Source organism: Octopus sinensis, unplaced genomic scaffold, assembly GCF_006345805.1.
Source record: "Octopus sinensis unplaced genomic scaffold, ASM634580v1 Contig18962_ERROPOS3086990, whole genome shotgun sequence".
Lineage (NCBI taxonomy): Eukaryota > Metazoa > Mollusca > Cephalopoda > Octopoda > Octopodidae > Octopus > Octopus sinensis.
The window spans coordinates 75,957-95,000 of record NW_021836143.1 but is presented as its reverse complement, the minus strand read 5'-3'; the positions used below and the strand labels follow the sequence as shown (position 1 = coordinate 95,000).

Sequence of the window (19,044 nt, the reverse complement as noted above, 5' to 3'; positions counted from 1 at the left end):
ATTCCATTGTAAATATAAAACTCCAGAAATATGGCATAACAAAGCATAGTGTTCATATATAATAACAAAATGCATAGATGTTGCTGTCTGTCACTACATGATATTTTATCTATGTATTTCCCTAAGGCAACTCACTTAAGACCATATTCTTAATGAAATACATGGCACTGTCTATAACTCTTAATTCAATTTTAAAATAATCAAGAGTTTGGTAGCATTTAGAAAATAACTTTGTTGTTATTAATTTCATGCTTAAAATATAATTTAACAAAGTGTCTTACATAAAATTATGGAATGTTTTAATTTAAATATAAACATTCTAAAACAGGCTTTGTATCAAAAACAGGGACAGTTTCAGGCAGATTAGTATTGATAGGGCCCCCCCCCCAAAAAAAAGAAAAGAAAAAAGCCAGTGTCTCATATATGTCATCAAACTTTTCAACTTTTAGTTCATACTTTTCTCTTACTCTAACTTGATAACTGTGCAGCATTTCCACCAAGCCCACTAGATGCATTTGTTTCTATTTTCATTATCATCACTACCAGATCCTGCCCTTGACACTTCCTCTCAAAACCGATTCTCTTTAGAATTTTCTCTCAGCAATGTTTTTCCTGAAAATATTGACTTACATCTGAACTAGCTGAATATCTATTGCATCATTCTGGGAGGGCCTACAAGTTCATCAGTACTAACTATCCTCTAAACTGCTAAAATAAAGTACCAATCAAGTATTGTAGTTGATACAATGGACTATCTCTCCTCAAAAGTGTGAGGCCTTCTGCTAATGTTTTAAATTAATATTTGATTTAATCTCATTATGTTAAAATCCTACTGGTATCAAGTTTGCTTTAACCTTTACACAGACCCCAAAATTTTCAATCGTATATTGAAGTATCTTCTACTCACTACACCCCATGCCCTTCCATAATCTCTCTATATATAAAGCTGAAGTTGTCTGTGTATGGCAGGTTTGTTAGCCTTCAACTAACACTATCTCCTCCGAGTCCCTGTGGTACAAGTTGACCAAAATTGAGAGTATGATAGAAGAAGGCTTGCTCTTCCTTCCGTAAGAGAAAAATCAAATTGGACCATGTTAAGACAAAAAATTATTTACATCAAAAAGGTGCTTTTTTTCTATGAAAATCCCTATTTTTTATGATTTTTTTACTTCTGTGTTGCCATTTTTCGGTGTATTTCAACCAGAAAAATGTATTTAAAGAGAATAACAAGCTACATAATGCAAAATTTTTACTGTTCAAAAATTCCAATTCTAAAGGGTTGAAGCAAACCCGAGCAACACTGGGCGATACTGCTAGTAAAAAGATATAAATAAAGCCTATCTAAAATATGAACTGCTGTTTCTTTACTAATCTTCTTCTGATATAACACAAAGCTATACTAGCAAAAATTCACACAGTCTACATGTTGGAGAAATTGTTATCTTAGAAGTGGTTTATTACTAAGTATATAAAAGAAAAGCTCCACATATAGTAGTAGTGACTAGTGAAGCTTTTACAGAAAAATAGATTTGTAGGTGATGGTTTTCTTTCTTTGCTCACAACTATTATCATAAATCAATCTAAAACTACATTTTAAAATGTTGTACAAGAAATCTATTATATTTTACATTTTATTTCCATAAAATATGTATAATAATTTCAAGGAAGGGGATTTCATCAACCTCAGTGGTAGTCAGTAACACTGAAATATCTGCAAAGCTAAAAGAATGGAACTGCTAAAAAAAAAATGTTTAAGAATTGAAAAGGAAATAAAGACATTTGGAGGAAAAGGAGATAGATGGCATCAGAAAAATAAAGGATTTAGGCTTTCTCTTTTTTTTTCTATTTTCACCTCTTTTTCCCCACTTCTTATCAAAATAATTCTTCCATATTTAACTTGCAAAGGAGAAAATTTCCTGCTAAACCTTTGGCATATCTCATTTATTACATTCAATTTAAGATATCTCCAGCATTTTTCACTATTTACACTTCTTTTGTTATTGACTAATTTCTTAAATATATTTTTACAATCCTCATTTAAAGATCTTTAAAGTATATTTTTAAAAAATATTTCCTCATTAGTTTTTTTATTTTTAATGACATTTGTTTTTGTAAATATTTTATCTTAACATAATTTTATTAAAGTTAGGTAGTTAATAGTTTGTTTGTTTTTTGTTAATAAATTTTCTGTATATTTTTCTTTACTTTTCTTTAGGTTAGTAATATTTATTCTTATGTGAAAAGGTTATTACATTGCTGTTTCTTTTATATGTCTCTTCTACTATTCAATAGAATTTATTAGACCAGACAAGCCAAAAATAACACTGAACTATATATTCAAAAAATTTTCCCATTTATACAAAGTTTATTGAAAATCAATGATAATACATATACGTTGGCATTAAAAGATAAGGTATAAAAATCAAATTCATCCTGTAATAAAGGGAGAAAAAAATACATTTATGAAAACTAAATATTTTACTGAAGTTTGATAAATTTCTGACTCTCCATCTCAACCCCACCATCTCTCATTCTCTCATCTATTTTTCATTTATATGTTTCTCTTCCACTTAACTAAATTATTGCTATTTGTCTCACATATTCAAGGCTTCTCTCTCCTTTTTTTCTCTATGTACATATGAGAGAGAGAGAGAGCAATCATATGTGTGCAGTCCCCCACTTCTTCTCAATATATATATATAGGTGCAAGAGTGGCTGTGCAGTAAGAAGCTTGCTTACCAGCCACATGGTTCCAGGTTCAGTTCCATTGCATGGCACCTTGTTGGACAGTTGTCTTCCACTATAGCATCAGGCTGACCAAAGCCTTGTGTGTGGATTTGGTAGACGGAAACTGAAAGAAGCTTGTTGGATATATATGTGTATGTGTGTTTGTCCCCCCACCATCGCTTGACAGCTGATGTCGGTGTGTTTGCATTCCCGTATAGAATAAGTATTAGGCTTACAAAGAATATGTCCTGGAGTTGATTTGTTTGACTAAAGGCAGTAGTCCGGCATGGCTGCAGTCAAATGACTGAAACAAGTAAAAGAGTATATGTATATATATTTATATAAATATATATATACACACACATGTTTTGGCTCCTGTGCAGGTGGTATGTAAAAAGCACCATTTGGATGTGGTCATTGCCAGTACCACCAAACTGGCATGTAAAAGCACCCACTACACTATCGGAGTGGTTGGCATTTGGAAGGGCATCCAACTGTAGAAACTCTGCCAGATCAGATTGGAGTCTGGTTCGCCAGACCTCAGTCAAATCGTCCAACCCATGCTAGCATGGAAAGCGGACGTTAAATGATGATGATGATGTATATATATGTTTATATTTTTTTTATTTTATTATGTAAATATATGCATGAGTAAATAAATTTACGTGTATGTCTCTCTCTCTCTCTCTCTCTCTCTCTCTCTCTCTCTCTCTCTCTCTCTCTCTCTCTACTCACAAACTAATTCATATATTAGTAGCAAGCTAGATAGACTACCTCATGGTGTTTATTCCAACTCACTGTTCTTGAAGTTCAAATCACACCAAGATTTCATTTGTCTTTCATTTTTCAAGGTTCATAAAAAGGGGCCAGTCCAAATTTTGAAACTCTCAGAGCATTTGGAAAGATATCATTTGATATCCATTCAAACTCTTAGCAACATGAAAATGGAACATGAGATGACACTCCTCTCAAGCTATATAGGCCCTATAGGACTGAATGTTTTCCTGAATAACATTAGTGGCATATGGAAAAGTAGCTTGCAGAATTTATTCATGTGCTTAGAAATTTGTAAGCAGGTGTGTATATTTAGATGTGTCAGCTTCAGGTCATGGATTAATTGGTAGTGGTTCACTAAAAAGAAGTGGGTAGGTAGAGGAAGTTTTTTGGTCAGTGGATGAGTTTATGCCGTTCCATTACAAGATTACTAAGACTTTTAAGTGCTGAACTAAACTTAGAACTTTGACCTTTACGTTGCCAAAGCAAGGAATTAAATCCAATCAAACCAATAATAATTCAAACTTATGACACATCCACTGACCAAAAAACTTCCTCTACCTACCCACTTCTTTTTAGTGAACCACTACCAATTAATCCATGACCTGAAGCTGAGACATCTAAATATACACACCTGTTTACAAATTTCTAAGCACATGAATAAATTCTGAACGGCATAAACTCAAATTTAATCAATAAAATTTTCTCAACAACACCTTACCATCACAGCTTAATTTGAAGTTTAATCACCATTCAACCGAACACCACAAATCTGCAAAAAAAATTTATCTCAGCAGAGGCTATATAAACCCATGATTAACTTAATGCATCACAGTCTAATGAAGGTTTAGCTGGCTGATACTTCGAAGTCACTGTCAATACTATTGTTAAAGATTAATAAACTTTTACTCTACAAAGGCATGGAGTCACCCTTAAGATTATTGTAAAATTGTTTTTATCATAAGTGAACATAAAAACAAATACTAATATATATATGGTGAGGGTGCATGGCTTCGTATTTAATATGTTGCACTCATGATTGCTAGATTGTGATTTCAATTTCTAGACAAGGTGATGCTTTATGTTCTTGAACAAAACATTTTATCTTACATTGCTCTGCAATCACTTCAACTCCTGATGAGTGGTACACCATGCACCTGTTCAAACAACACCAACTTGATGGGGAGAGTAAGTTAATGTGTTGCACAGACATTTGACCATTATAAACAAATCATTTGTGCAGTTCGTTTGGCAAAAGTTGAATGCTCATACATCATCTTCAACAGCAGAGTCCATCATATATATATATATATATATATATATATATATGATATCTAAACTATCCAATCTTATTGTCTTTGCAATATAGGAATAATTATTATGATATCCAATATCATATGCCTTTCAAATTGAATTTGTTTTCATTGCTTTCATATTCTGGAATCGTTTAACTGAGCTGTTGGCTTTGATGAGAGTATATGGTCAGATTTGTAAATGCAACTATAATAATAGGTTAGGATTTTAAGAATGTAGTTTCCTATTTTCATGAATTAAGAATATTAATAAGTCTTAAAATAGGTTTGATAGATTTTAAATCCAACTATATAGAGATAAAATAAGTTTAGTGGTTTGTTAAGTCAGCTATGGTGATAAAATAGGATTGTTGAAGTATTAATTCTATAGTAGTGATAATGCAGAATTGCCGTTATCTGAAGTAATCTGTAGTGATGTAATGGAATTCTTAAAGGGTAAAACCAGCCAGGGTTATAAAATTGGATTGTAAACTAGTAGGTTAACTATTGTACTTGGAATAGAGATGATCATACAAATATTGCTTAGGTCATAATCAAAAGAAGTAGAGTTTGTTTCTTACATTTTTTTATGCCTTTGGAAGCAATAAGTAGATAAAACTCAATTAATTTTCACAGACCTTCAGACACATGATGAATATCTTGAGAAATGCACCAGCATAGGAATGAATCTTGTGGAAATAAATTGATCTTAGATGATAAAGATTAGCAAGTTTGTAGTTAATAGAACTTAGATTCATGGCACTTGTATATTAATGAGGTGAGGTTCTGTTAGCAATTTATCAATGAATACTGAAATGGATTAATTCTATAAGAAATCACAATCAATGTGGGTTTTTTTTTTTTTTTAATGTTCACATATTATTGCAGCAATAAGTGATCTTATATAAATGTTCATTTCTGTGTTTACAAGCTCTTTTAATAACAATGTCTTTATATATCTATCTATCTATATCTATCTATCTATCTATCTATCTATCTATCTATCTATCTATCTATATATATATATATATATATATATATATATAGGGGAAGAATTCACTAAAAAAACAAAAGATGAAGACAGGTGGTGTAGACAACAAACAGATGTATTAGTTTAACGCTCGGGAAGTGAAAAAGTCTTTAATGTTTCGAGCCTACACTCTTCCACAGAAAGGAACACAGAGAGAAACAAGGAGAGAAAATAAAGAATGTGTTGTCGCTAGTGATCCATCATGCTTTTATATATATGTATATAAAAGCATATATATATATATATATCAGTTCATCATTTTCTATGTAATAAATGTGGAGCTTCATCCACCACGGTTTTCCGTCAGCATTCACAAATAGCAACACTTAAATCATTAATATTAACTGTAATATTTCAACTGTCACTGTTAGATTGCATACAATATAAGCATCTTATATTATAAATTTCACACTATTTTAGTAAGACTTCAGTTACCAATATTTACTGTAAAATTGACAGCGTTGTCTCCTTTAATAAACATAGAATCATTAACCTAACAATATTATTGTATCAGATATTTTACGATGTGTATGTACTGTTAGGAAATATTCCTAGGTTTTCAAGCAAATAGTTTCTTCACATTGTTCTGGGGATATCGTTCTATTGATCTTAAGTTTCTTCCTTGTCGTTATTTTTTTTTTTTGTTATCGTCTTGTGTATCGATGTTTGTGGTGATTCTGTTTCTGACTAAGTGTTGTATATTGTATTACAGGAATAGGCATGACTGGAGAGGGCCTGAATACATGTCTTCTATGTTGTGTTCCAGGGATAGGCATGACTGGAGAAGTTTTGATGATCCGCAACATTTCCCGTTACTGTAATGGCCTCTATGAGTGTGTTGCAGACAACGGGGTAGCTAACGCAGTCAGCCATGTAATCAAAGTTACGGTTTTCTGTAAGTAATTATTTTTACTACTTTTCTTTCTCTCACACACACTCTCTTTCTCTCTCTCTCTCTCTCTCTCTCTATCTATCTCTCTCCCTATCTGTTTTGCTTTCTTTGTTTCTCTCATTTTTTTGTCTATTTTCAGTTTTACTCAAAAGAACTTAATAAAGCCACATAAGTGATGAAAACAATAAATATATACTTTTTAGTTAAAAATGCAGTAAAAAGAAATAATTAGCAGATCTTCTATCAAACATTCTAAATTTTTCTGTATAAACTTTCTATTTTTATTCACATATTGGCACAGGAGTGGCTGTGTGGTAAGTAGCTTGCTAACCAACCACATGGTTCCAGGTTTAGTCCAACTGCGTGGCATCTTGGGCAAGTGTCTTCTGCTATAGCCCCGGGCCGACCAATGCCTTGTGAGTGGATTTGGTAGATGGAAACTGAAAGAAGCCTGTCGTATATATGTATATATATATGTGTGTGTATGTGTTTGTCCTCCTAGCATTGCTTGACAACCGATGTTGGTGGGCTTACGTCCCCGTCACTTAGTGGTTCGGCAAAAGAGACCGATAGAATAAGTACTGGGCTTACAAAGAATAAGTCCCGGGGTCGATTTGCTTGACTAAAGGCGGTGCTCCAGCATGGCTGCAGTCAAATGACTGAAACAAGTTAAAGAAAGAAAGAAAGAATATTCTTCTATCATAGTAAACTACAAGGCTTCAGGAGAAACATTTTACAGCTAGTAAATAAGAATGTTGATGTATATTATGAAACTTTAATACTAACTCTAATTTTTAGCAGTTGATGTGTATTATTTCTTGTGAGAGGAAATAGAGAAAGGAAATGGTAGATATAACTGAACTATCAACAACTAAATTGTTTTCAATCTTCAGCTGATTAATTAGCAACTGAATAGTTAATAACAAAATAATGCAAATTAGATTTCAACTGGATGGAGTGTAGTACAGGAAATTTGTGTTTTTAATAATGCCTGTTTTTTCTCCCTGTTTGTCTGTCTGTCCCCCTTCTCTCTTTCTCTCTCAATACACACATTTTTATACTAGACTTGTAGGGTATATATTTCTGGGTTTTACTATTACACAGATGTTACTTTTAAAGGACTGAAATCCAGGACGCAAGTACTGTACACCTATAAATGATATTGTAGATCAGTGGTTTTCAACCAGGGTTCCGCAGAACCTTAGGGTTCCACCAGTACAGTCCAGGGGTTCTGCAAGAAGTTACAAAACTGCTAAAGTTGGCAGTAATTTTTAATTTTCCTGTGCAGATATGTGTGCATAAGACTATTAAATTATTGCACAGGGGTTCCCCAAGCCAGTGGAATGTTTCCTTGGGGTTCCGCTCCAGCAAAAAGTTTGAAAAGCACTGTTGTAGATGAATAAAGAAAAAAATAAGGAATTAGAGTAATATCAATAATTAGCCATTATGCACATCAAAATATTTGTCTTACTAAGTAAATATGGCCCCCAAGAGTTCTTACAGATATTTGCATGTGATGTTTTGCTTGTTTCCATCATATTTGAATACTACATTTGTCAAGGATGCATTCATTGCAGGGCTAAATCATTACAGAAATTTTATTTCTGGCTTGGCACTTCAGCACAGTTTAAGACTATAAATATTAAAATGAAATTGATAGGGAGTGAATTTAAATTCGTATCTTTAATTTATGCATATCAAACTGAAGTAGAAATTTAATATGGCTTTAAATTACAATTACATGGTAAATTTTATACATTTCAAATTCAAAAGTTCATCAAAAATCATGCAAAACCATGCTGTTCTTCATTTTCAGCACCAAATAAACTTTCACAGTCATCTGAGTGAAATGCATCATTTTACAGATCCACTTTCATGATTGCTATTCTTTATCACCTGCTGTTGTATATCTCTGCTACTTCTTCACCAACATCATCCTATGGATAATTGTCTTCTACACAATCAAATTCATTAATAATTCTACATTTCTTGAATGATTTGATAATAATATTAGTTTTTATTTACTGCTATATATTAATGCTCTATTCACTGATCATATATTGTGATGGAACCTACAAATTGCCTCCCTTTTTCCTTGTGTTTTTTTTCCCGCAATAGCATAAAGCTTGCTCATTTTGTTTGCGTCCACCAATAGTTTATTGATATTAATATCTACTGTTTGCAAAATAACTTATAAATCTGCCAAGAATTGCCATTACCTATGTTTGCAAATTAAATCAGGGCTGTGGAGTCAAAACAAAAAAACTTTGACTCTGACTCCGACTCCTTTACTGTTGGCACCTCCAACTCCTACTCCTCTATGTTATTAAGTGATTGTGGTCTATTTTATCGACTCCAACTCCAGCTACCCATTAATTGTTTCTGACTCCAACTGCGCAGCCGTGAATTAAATAGTTGCAATTTGAACGGTACAAGTATTTTTTCTGGAAGGCATTTTCTCAGAAAATGACAAAAAAATTAAAATCCCAAGCTACACATCTGAATCCCACAATTACTCTACTGAAACTAACGTCAGTTATTCTAACAAGTGACACTGCGTCTAACCTAGCTTTGAAATGACTTTTAACCAGTCTCCCTAACCACTGAAGCTAACAGAAACAGATAACTAAAACACTGGTTAATTGAGATAAAACCATCTTTTTTTCAGCCATCAAATATCTTAGAGCTATATTATATAGTGTGTAGTTTCTTTGATAAGATGATAGTGCAAAGTTAGGGGAAGAGTTGGCTGCTGTTTCACGTCACTAAAAATGAATTGTGTCTATGGTCATAGTTCGTAGCTATCCTGACACAGTCTCTTTTGCTAAGAATAATCCTTTCACAAGACAGTTCACAGTGCAGTTCACATGAGAACACACTAATAGATATTGTGGTAGACTGTTGGGCTGAATTTTAAAGTTTTATAATGGGTTTGATTCCTGCTAGAAGTCTTTATGCTCTAACCCTGTTTTATGAATTCTGTGACCTACACACCTATGTGGAATTCATGTAAATGTATCATCATCGTATGGCTTTATTACATTTTTTTCTATTATAGTTTATATTTTATTGGCCAGAGTTACATCAGAATTTACAAAACATGGAAGTTTTACTGAGGCATTATTTGTAAGAAATTGAATGAACTAATACATTCTTTGTCATCATTGGACTTTTTGGCTGGTAGATCGGCCCTGTTGTCTCTTAAGGGTTAAGATTGTTGCCATAGATATTTCATATAAATGTGTAGAAAATAACATGTTTGTGTGTATATATGTGTGTAAAAATAACCTTATATGTATTATCCATTACAGTACAATATCATGAGCAGCTGAGTAGTTTTTTGTTGTTGTTGTTGTTGTTGACTGAGTGGACCTATGATCAAAATTATTCCAGTCAGATCCCACATTTTTTTTCTTTTTCCCAGCACCTAACACCCTGGGCTATATTGTCAAATGTCTTCTTTTTCAAGATCCTATACTTTATAGTGTGTGAAATTTGGCTATTTCTTGCTAGTCAAGTGACAACACAAAGGGTCGCTTGTTAGCTCATCATCATCATTGTGACTTCAGTTACATAGACTTTCAAGTGCAATTAGTCATAACAAAAGCACTGCTTCTGCATGCTACCACTGGATGTGTATTCATAGCCATGTTATACAAATTAGGAGAATGTTATATAAATGTTAGAATTCTGTTAATCAAAATATCATTGTTTATGTTAATATTTCTTAAGGATGTAATTTCCAAGCAAATGGAATCAGTTGTTTGAATTTGATTACTTACTACGCAAATACCTTGAGAAAGAGATGATCACTGACATTGTCTTCTCACATTTCCATTATATCTGAGCTTTCATGGTTAATTGATAAATCTTTATTGGTGTAGAGAATTATGAAATTATTATTTAATCATTGTATCACATTTTAAGCAATATAATTCTTTAACTATTTCATGACTGCTGATGCTGGCAGTGCCAATATGTCATCAAATAACTACAGTGCCTGTGTAAAAATGAAGCTGTCAGTGAATGTAATAAGGACAAATTAGAATATAGTTATTTACAACTGATTTGTTTTCCATAAATTTTGTATGTTCTCGTACAGACATGAATGGAATTATAGGAATTGGTTTTTTTTTCCTCCTTAAATATTGGTATTTCTTTGTACATGCTTTCTTTATGAAGGTTTTAGTACAAACCGCTATAATACGGTGACTGAGTGCAATCTATCCACATAACTATATGGCTGCAATTATCCTTCTTACAAAGGTATAGACACAAAATACCGCTTTGATGGTAAAAATTAATAAAGGAAATAGAAAGCAAGTGCCTTTTATCCTGCAATAAAAAGAGACAGTTTTTCTAAGAATAATTGCAGTATTAGATGATAAGTAAAAAGCAACTTCCATGAAATATCAAAGCCAACTTAACCATCATACAATCAACAGTAAATAGATAAATAAAATAAATTAATAACATTGACTTTCTAAAGCTATGTAGGAAGTGTATAACACTTCCCCTAATTGCTGAGAAATCAATATATTTATCCAAAATATATTGATCTTTCCAAAATTATTCTTTGCAGATATAAATATTTTTGAAAATTCTGCTCTAGGGTGTGGTAAGTTGTTGTTATGGTTGTTCTCAGTAACAACAACTTTCTTAATAATGATCTGTTACAGAAACACACTTTCCATAACGGAAATAGAATAAAACATAACATTACTATATAAGCCGCAAGCACTAACAAAAATCCTTTACTTTAAATCGAAGAGAAAGGAATTCCTTCATTGCTAGATGCAACAGCTACTGTTGTGTTACATTGTTAAGAAATTTCTTAATGAAATTAACAAACATACTGAAGTAGAATGTCAATTGCTTTATGATTAGACTTTCATAGTTTATTCATTGGAAAGGTTTTTTTTATTTCTATGTATCTTTATCTGATTGCCATTTTCTATGACAAGAGGTTTCTATTTGGACCATCAGCAGTGGCTTAAATTCATGAATATTTCCATTTCAAGCAAAATGAATTTAAAAAACAAAATTTAACCATTTCAAAAGAAGCAAATAAGAAAAAAAAAATTCTTCATTGTGTTCGCTAAACTAAATTGAATTGAAGACAAATAAAAGCTGTTAGTTTATAAATCCAGTTGTTATTAAAAAAAATATTTTTATTGACATCGGATTCCATGTTCTGATTCCAAAGAATATTTATGGGGTGTTGTTTTTATTTAAATTTTGGTCAAAGCAAGTTGCAACTGTGCATGATTATTTAGGTTCTTTGTTAATTAAAAATTTAAAGAGATTTTCTCTTTTGGTTGTATTTGGGCTCAAAACAAATTTCTGAAGCAAATTCTTAAATTATTGCTGAATGAATTAAAAAGATTGATGACATTGAGATTTCAAGTAATAAGTATTGTTTGACTTTCAACCTCTCTAAATATCGCACGTATATCTCAGACACATCATCAGTTAACTACAGTGTGATACAAAGCTATAAAAGGTAACCATATGTCACGATTATACTGAAAAACCTACAGAGGTATTTTAAAATTGTTTTGTCTGTCTTAGGCTAACAGGCTTTTGAGGTTGGAATTTATCCATGTTTCTGAGGCATTTAGAGTGTTAAGAGTAAATGATTTCTCCTGACTGGAATGTACTCTTGTACTCATCCACTACAATTGGTAGACATTTTTAGCTGAACAATATGAAAGGAAGCATCTTGCTCAAGAATACAATACACCACTAAGTCCAAGAACTGAACCCATGATCTAACAGTCATGAATCCAACTACCTGACTACTTGGCTATATGCCTTCACCCTATCAAGGGAAGCTGATGAAAATATATTCAATTCATTGCTGGAAAGTTTCAAATATTTTACTGTCAATTTGAAAATACACAGGACCAGGAGAAATTGAATTTCAAACCCACAACCAGAATGTCTGTATGGATTGGGATTATAATGAATAATGATACATATTTCTCCACTTAACTAATATGGCAACAATGGGATAAATCCTGATGGGATAAAATTAATTTTGTGGAAGACATCTGTTAGACATCTGGACTTTTACTCCAGCTATTGGTCTTTCATAATGTGACACTTCTTACTGAACTGGAAACAATCAAACGGTCCATTGAAAGAGAGATTACTAATTATGAAACAGACAGTTCACTGGGAGAGTTTGAAAGCATTAGGTCTCTATTCTTGAAGTAATAATTTACATTGGAAAGTCCTGGAAGCAAACTTTGGCATTCAAAGTTGTACAAAATACCAGACTGTGCTATGGCAGTATGCAAAACCTTTTTACCATTTTTTCTGAATTAGGACTGTATATAGTAATAATATTACTTTCAAATGAGCTCTTCAATGTCATATTGAAAAACATAAGGCTTCTACATGAAGATGTTTACATATTCAATGAACACCTGAAAAATCTATTGAGTAGAATAAGCATTCATCACAGCATAAGATGCAAATATCAGTAACGACATCAAATTCCTATTATTTACCAAAATACAAAGAAAAGATAAAAGCTTCAGCAGTGTTATAACACTCCCTCAATATAACAATGGCATAGTGGATAAAACCAGTAAAGGAATGTATGCTTAGGTATATAAATATGTGTGTATGTATAGTTCACATAAATTTATCATCATTATCTTACAGTTGTGGCAGATGATCTACTCAATTCAGAGCAGTGACATCATATGATCTGAGTGGAGAGAGGCATAAATATTCCTCTCTTGAAAGGTAAAGATGGTTGCCACGACTGCAACAACTACAGGGTTGTTACACGCCTCTCAGTGTCCAGTAAGGTATTTACCAGGTTATTTTAAACTGAGTATGAAATCATCTGGTTGCCTTTCATCTTCCAGATTAGTCAGGGTTCACGCAAAAGAAGTCAACTACTGACAGGGTCCTTGCTCTCTGAGTACTCATTGAATGCAGGCAGAGTTTTTGCAGCTTTTGTTGACCTGTGCAAAGCATTTCACTCAGTAGACAGGGATATGCTCTAGAGGGTTCTGGAGCTCCCTTTCTAGTTGGGCTAATAGTGGTCTTGTATACCAGAACAGTAAGTGCAATTTGGAGTGGAGGTTCAACATTTAACTTTTTCCCCAGTTAGATCTGGGGTCTGGCAGGGTTGTTTTGGCTCCTACAATGTTCAATGCCTACTTGGACTTGATTCTTTGCCAGATGATTGCTCAATTGAGTTGTGGAGTACTCACTGGGAAAATTAGGGTTACTGACCAGAATTTTGTTGATGATGCATTTATTCTTGTTGAGTCTCTGGATGCTTTCACGAATGCTCTATTTTGACTGAGGTGAATCACTTCGCATTAGAGTTTCTTTCATTGGCTTTCTGGTCTGGCTCAATTGTAGGTGAGAATGTAGAAGTTGTCGACCACTTATCTGGCAGTTTTATCTTTAGCAGCATTAGCTGTGAGTCCAAAGTCTTAAAATGACTTGGGCACGCTGGTATAATTGTGGACTCACTGAACAAGAGTATTTGATACTGCTGATATTTGAGCAGGAGAACAAAGGTTTGGATCTTTAGGTCTCTGGTCCTTCTGTTTTGCTCTATAGTTGAAAGATTTGGACACTCCCTGGGCCCATAGGAGCTTGAACTCCTTTGGTGCCAGGATGTTTCACCAGATTATGGGTTAATCTTGGTCAGATTTCATATCCAGCCATCAACTGACTCAGAGATTTATCCTTTTACTTGTATTATTCAGGAGCATCTGCTCAGATTGTTTTGTCATCTTGTTCAGGTTTCCAAGTTGGATTCCGTATGTCATGTTCTCTATTTTTGTGGATCTTGCTGGAGTGACAGCTCCTGTTGGTCAGCCACATGCCGCATGGTCACAGCAGATGAGGAAATATCTTGCAGAGATTGGGATTGACTGGGATACTGCTCAGAGGGTTGCCCCACATGATCCAAGTAAATACTGACAAATGGTGGCTGCAACAATGCACTGCAGTGGGGAATGCCCACCCCTCATACCTGATCTTATCACCAAAGTTCTGTGTATATTTTCCATGAAGGTATGACTTACAGACACACTATTCTACATTTTCTCATGCCTGACTAGTTGGAATGTTTCTTTTTAATTGACTTTTATGTTTATTGTTTGCATTGTTGGAGGTTTCACCTGTCATATATAACTAACTTGCTATTTTTTTTTTCTTTTTGGTTCACAGACAAATTTGCAGTTTCATATTCATACACAAGTACATACACATACATCTACACAACCACATGTACCATTATCATCATCATTTTATACTCATTTTCCATGTTAGCATAGGCTATGCTGGTGTCACAGTCTGAGTCAGTTCTTATTTAGAGTTAAACTAAGGCCAATTTCAGATTTCATAGAATAAAATATATTTCTGTATGAGACACATTTTGTGACTACCTTTGTTGGCCTGACCAGGGTTTAATTCCTTTCACTTTCAAATAGCTAAAAGTTTTACTGCAATTCAACAATTGTGTTTTTCTATTACTACGCAGTCACACACAGACACACATTTACTTTGTTATTTAACTTTTATAGTAATTTTCACTTTAATAATCATAGTTATATGATTTCAAATTTATTAAATATTGAGGGAAAAAGAAGTACAACTGACTAGTTTATTCCAATAACTCAATACCATGTAAACAAGATTTATTAAATAACTTTTACAATATGGGGGAGTTAAAAACGAAATATGATGACTAATATAAGTTGGCACCTATATATAATATTTCATGAATTCAATATATTTCGATTTCTATATGAAACTTTTTACAAATATTTTGATTCTTATTTACATTTTTTGATTTTTCTTTTTTAAATATGATTCTGAGCCATATAATTCTTATGACTGCTAAATGGAAAATTATTGTAAAACTAAAATAATAAACAATGGCATTGTAGTATAATCATGATAGCCATTTAAAATACATACATACTGTTATATTCACTTTTGTTTTATTTTGTCTTAGTATTATATATTCTAAAGTGTTAAAAGACTTTCACCATACATCTGTAACCTTGTTACCAAGACTATAGCACTATTCAGCAGTGGTGGAGGTGGTTTCTTTTATTTGCCACAGAACTGTCATATGATGGGAAAATTACAAAGACAGGTTATACTTAATATGGGGTTTTATATAAAATAGGAAGAGTAAGGAAAATTAGAATACAATTAAAAGTATACATAATATACATCCACTGGAGAATGGCAATTTCATTTCTTTATAATCTTCACAAGTCCTCTTCCTTCGGGGTCCACATCTCTCTATCATGTATCATTGTATTGGAGGACTGTTTTAAAATTTTTCCCCTAGTTGATAAATGGTATGTATAGTAGCTTACTTTCAGCTAAATTCTCCACTTGTGTTCTGTGTTGCCATACTAGCAAGAATGTATCAGTAGTACTTCTTGACCCAAAACCAAACTGCATCTTATACAACTTAATTATTCTATTAATTGATTTAGCTCTAATGCTTTCTGTAATTTTCATGTCATACAGGTAGTGTGTTTATGCAGAATATGATATAATATATATATATATATATATATATATATATATATACACACACACACACACATATATATATATAGTCATGAAAAGGCAAAAAAATGGAAAATTTGACATACCTATCATCAACATCATCGTTTAACGTCCGTTCTCCATGCTAGCATGGGTTGGACGGTTCTATATATATATATAGGTATGTCAAATTTTCCATTTTATATATATATATATATATTTTATATATATATATATATATATATATATATATATACATACATACATACATACATACATACATAGTTAAAAAAAACGTAGCAAATAAACAAATGAACATATACTAAATACTAACATATACAAAAGAACACGTGGTTATTATTTATGTAATACACACACTCCTCAGCTTTTTACCCAATTACATATATATATATATATATATAATATATATATATATATGATAAATTCTGTTAAACACAAGTTTATATCCTTTATATCCTTTTGTATGTTTCTCTGTTGTGATCGTTTGCAACCTTTGCATTGGTTGTTCCATGTGCAATTGGACGCTGAACCAAAAACAGATCAAGAGAGGAAGACTTTATTGCATTATGTTACAGAGATCAAATACTTTTGAGCATTTAATCTCTGTTTCTCATTGTTTCTTCTACATTTGCTCTGTATATCATAACCAATCATATTACTAAGTACAGTAGTAACCACACCACTATGCTGGAACCAGACTGGATAATGATGCTTTACATGGAATACTATATTCAACAGTACCAGACATGCATCTAACAGTATGCACAATACTGTGTGTATGATGTGCACATGCATATACACATGTGAACGCACACAAATGCACATAACTGTATGGTAAGAAGCTTGCTTCCCAACCACATGGTTCCAGGTTCAGTCCCACTGCATGGCACCTTGGGCAAGTGTCTTCTACTATAGCCTTGGGCCAGCAAAAGCCTTGTGAGAGGATTTGGTAGACGGAAACTAAAAGAAGATCGTTGTGTATGTGTGCATGTGTGTGTCTGTCTGTTTGTCCTCCATCACTGCTTGAGAACCTGTGTTGGTGTGTTCACATCCCCATAACTTAGCTTTTGACAATAGAAACCGATGGAATAAGTATCAGGTTTAACAAAAGAGGAAAAGGGCTGGGATCGATTCATACAGCTAAAAGTTCTTCAAGCTGGTACCCCAGTATGGCAGCAGTCTAATGACTGAAACAAGTAAAAAATATAAAATAAAAGATTATATATATATAAACAGAAAATGGAGAAATATTGATCAACAACAATTGACTTACATTAATCATTATTTTTTAATTCAGTAAAAATAGACTGTATCCCATCTAACAGCTGTTTCTGCTTCCAGTGTTATATGGTATTGCCATTGATATTCTAAAAATAATATTCATCATATTTGGTAATGAAGCTGATCTGGAACCCAGAACTTCATCAGAGTGAAGAAAAGTACATATATAAAAGAAAGGAAAGAAGAGAAGAGCCTCAAGAGGAAAAGGAAAGGCTTAATATGTTTAAATCATAACATTTTGTTTATGTGTCACTTTGGGACATTGAGTAAATGATATGATTTAAACATATTAAGCCGTTCCTTTTCCTCTCGAGACTATTCTCTTCTTTCCTATCTTTTATGTATGTATTTTTCTTCACTCTGATGACGCTCCATGTCCCAGATCAGATTTATTACCAAATATGATGAATATTATTATTAGAATATCAATGGCAATACCATATAACATTGTAAATTGAAACAGCTGTTAGATAAGATACTGTCTATTCGTACTGAATTGAAAAATAATAATTGATGTAAGTCAATTGTTGTTGATCAATATTTCTCTATTTTCTGTTTACTTTAAATATGATTCCTGATAAACTCATGTTTATCTTTGTCATTACCTATAATCTATGAGCATAATATGCTTGCATATGTATGCCTGGGGTTAACATAGGTAATTATACCGGTAGTATAACGGATGCTTTTATCCCTCAGATGGTTATTCCAGCCTCTAACTCTACTAACCTTATACACACTCACACAGAGTTTCAGTTTCATTTACTGTCTATGTTCCATACTGGAATGGGTTGGTTGATTTGACAGGATCTGTTGGGTCCAAGAACTGCATCATGCTCCAGTGTCTGCTTTGGTATGGTTTCTATGGCTTGATGCCCTCCTAATGATAACCACTTTACAGCATGTACTTGGTGCTTTTACTGTTCCACCAGCACTATTGAGGTCACCGGGCAGCTTGCAAGATAATAAGCCCTGAGTAGGGAGGCAGCTTTATGAGAGGTTAAACTATGAGAGAAGAGTGGGGAAAGAGCAGGTTCTTGCAGAGTTGCTGCATGGGTACTATAGTTAGTGGGAAAGGGAGAGAATGATGAATATGAGCTGCAAAGAGATAGTAGGGATGCAGTGCCTCATGGCACAAGGTGTGTAGAAGTTTGTTGGAATTGCAAGAGTGTATGCGAAGCAGGAGATGAGAGGATGGAAAGACAGACTGCATCTGTAAAAATTCAGTATGATTTGATGGGTGGATGACCAATGGCTCGTGACTTGGTGACGTTAGAGGAATATATATATGTGTGTGTGTGTATATATATATGTATGTATTTATATAAGTGTTTTCATTTTATAATTATTATACTGCTATCACTTTATGTATAGCTGTAACTGACCCAACAAATTTGTTGAATAATTACACTGCAAACGAACCAAATCTACGTTTTTAAAATATATTTCTATTTTGGGTTCAGCCAAAAGTTGCTCAGTAC

The 19,044-nt window shown here is 33.0% G+C and overlaps 1 protein-coding gene across 1 annotated transcript in view; it reads left to right on the top strand.

Moving 5' to 3' along the window:
• Positions 1-19,044, top strand: part of LOC115231943 (lachesin-like) — a 169,666-nt gene that overhangs the window by 89,958 nt on the left and 60,664 nt on the right. Inside the window, exon 3 of the mRNA XM_029801825.2 lies at positions 6,536-6,718. Within this exon, the coding sequence (XP_029657685.2) occupies positions 6,536-6,718 (183 nt within the window). The remainder of the gene's footprint in view (positions 1-6,535; positions 6,719-19,044) is intronic.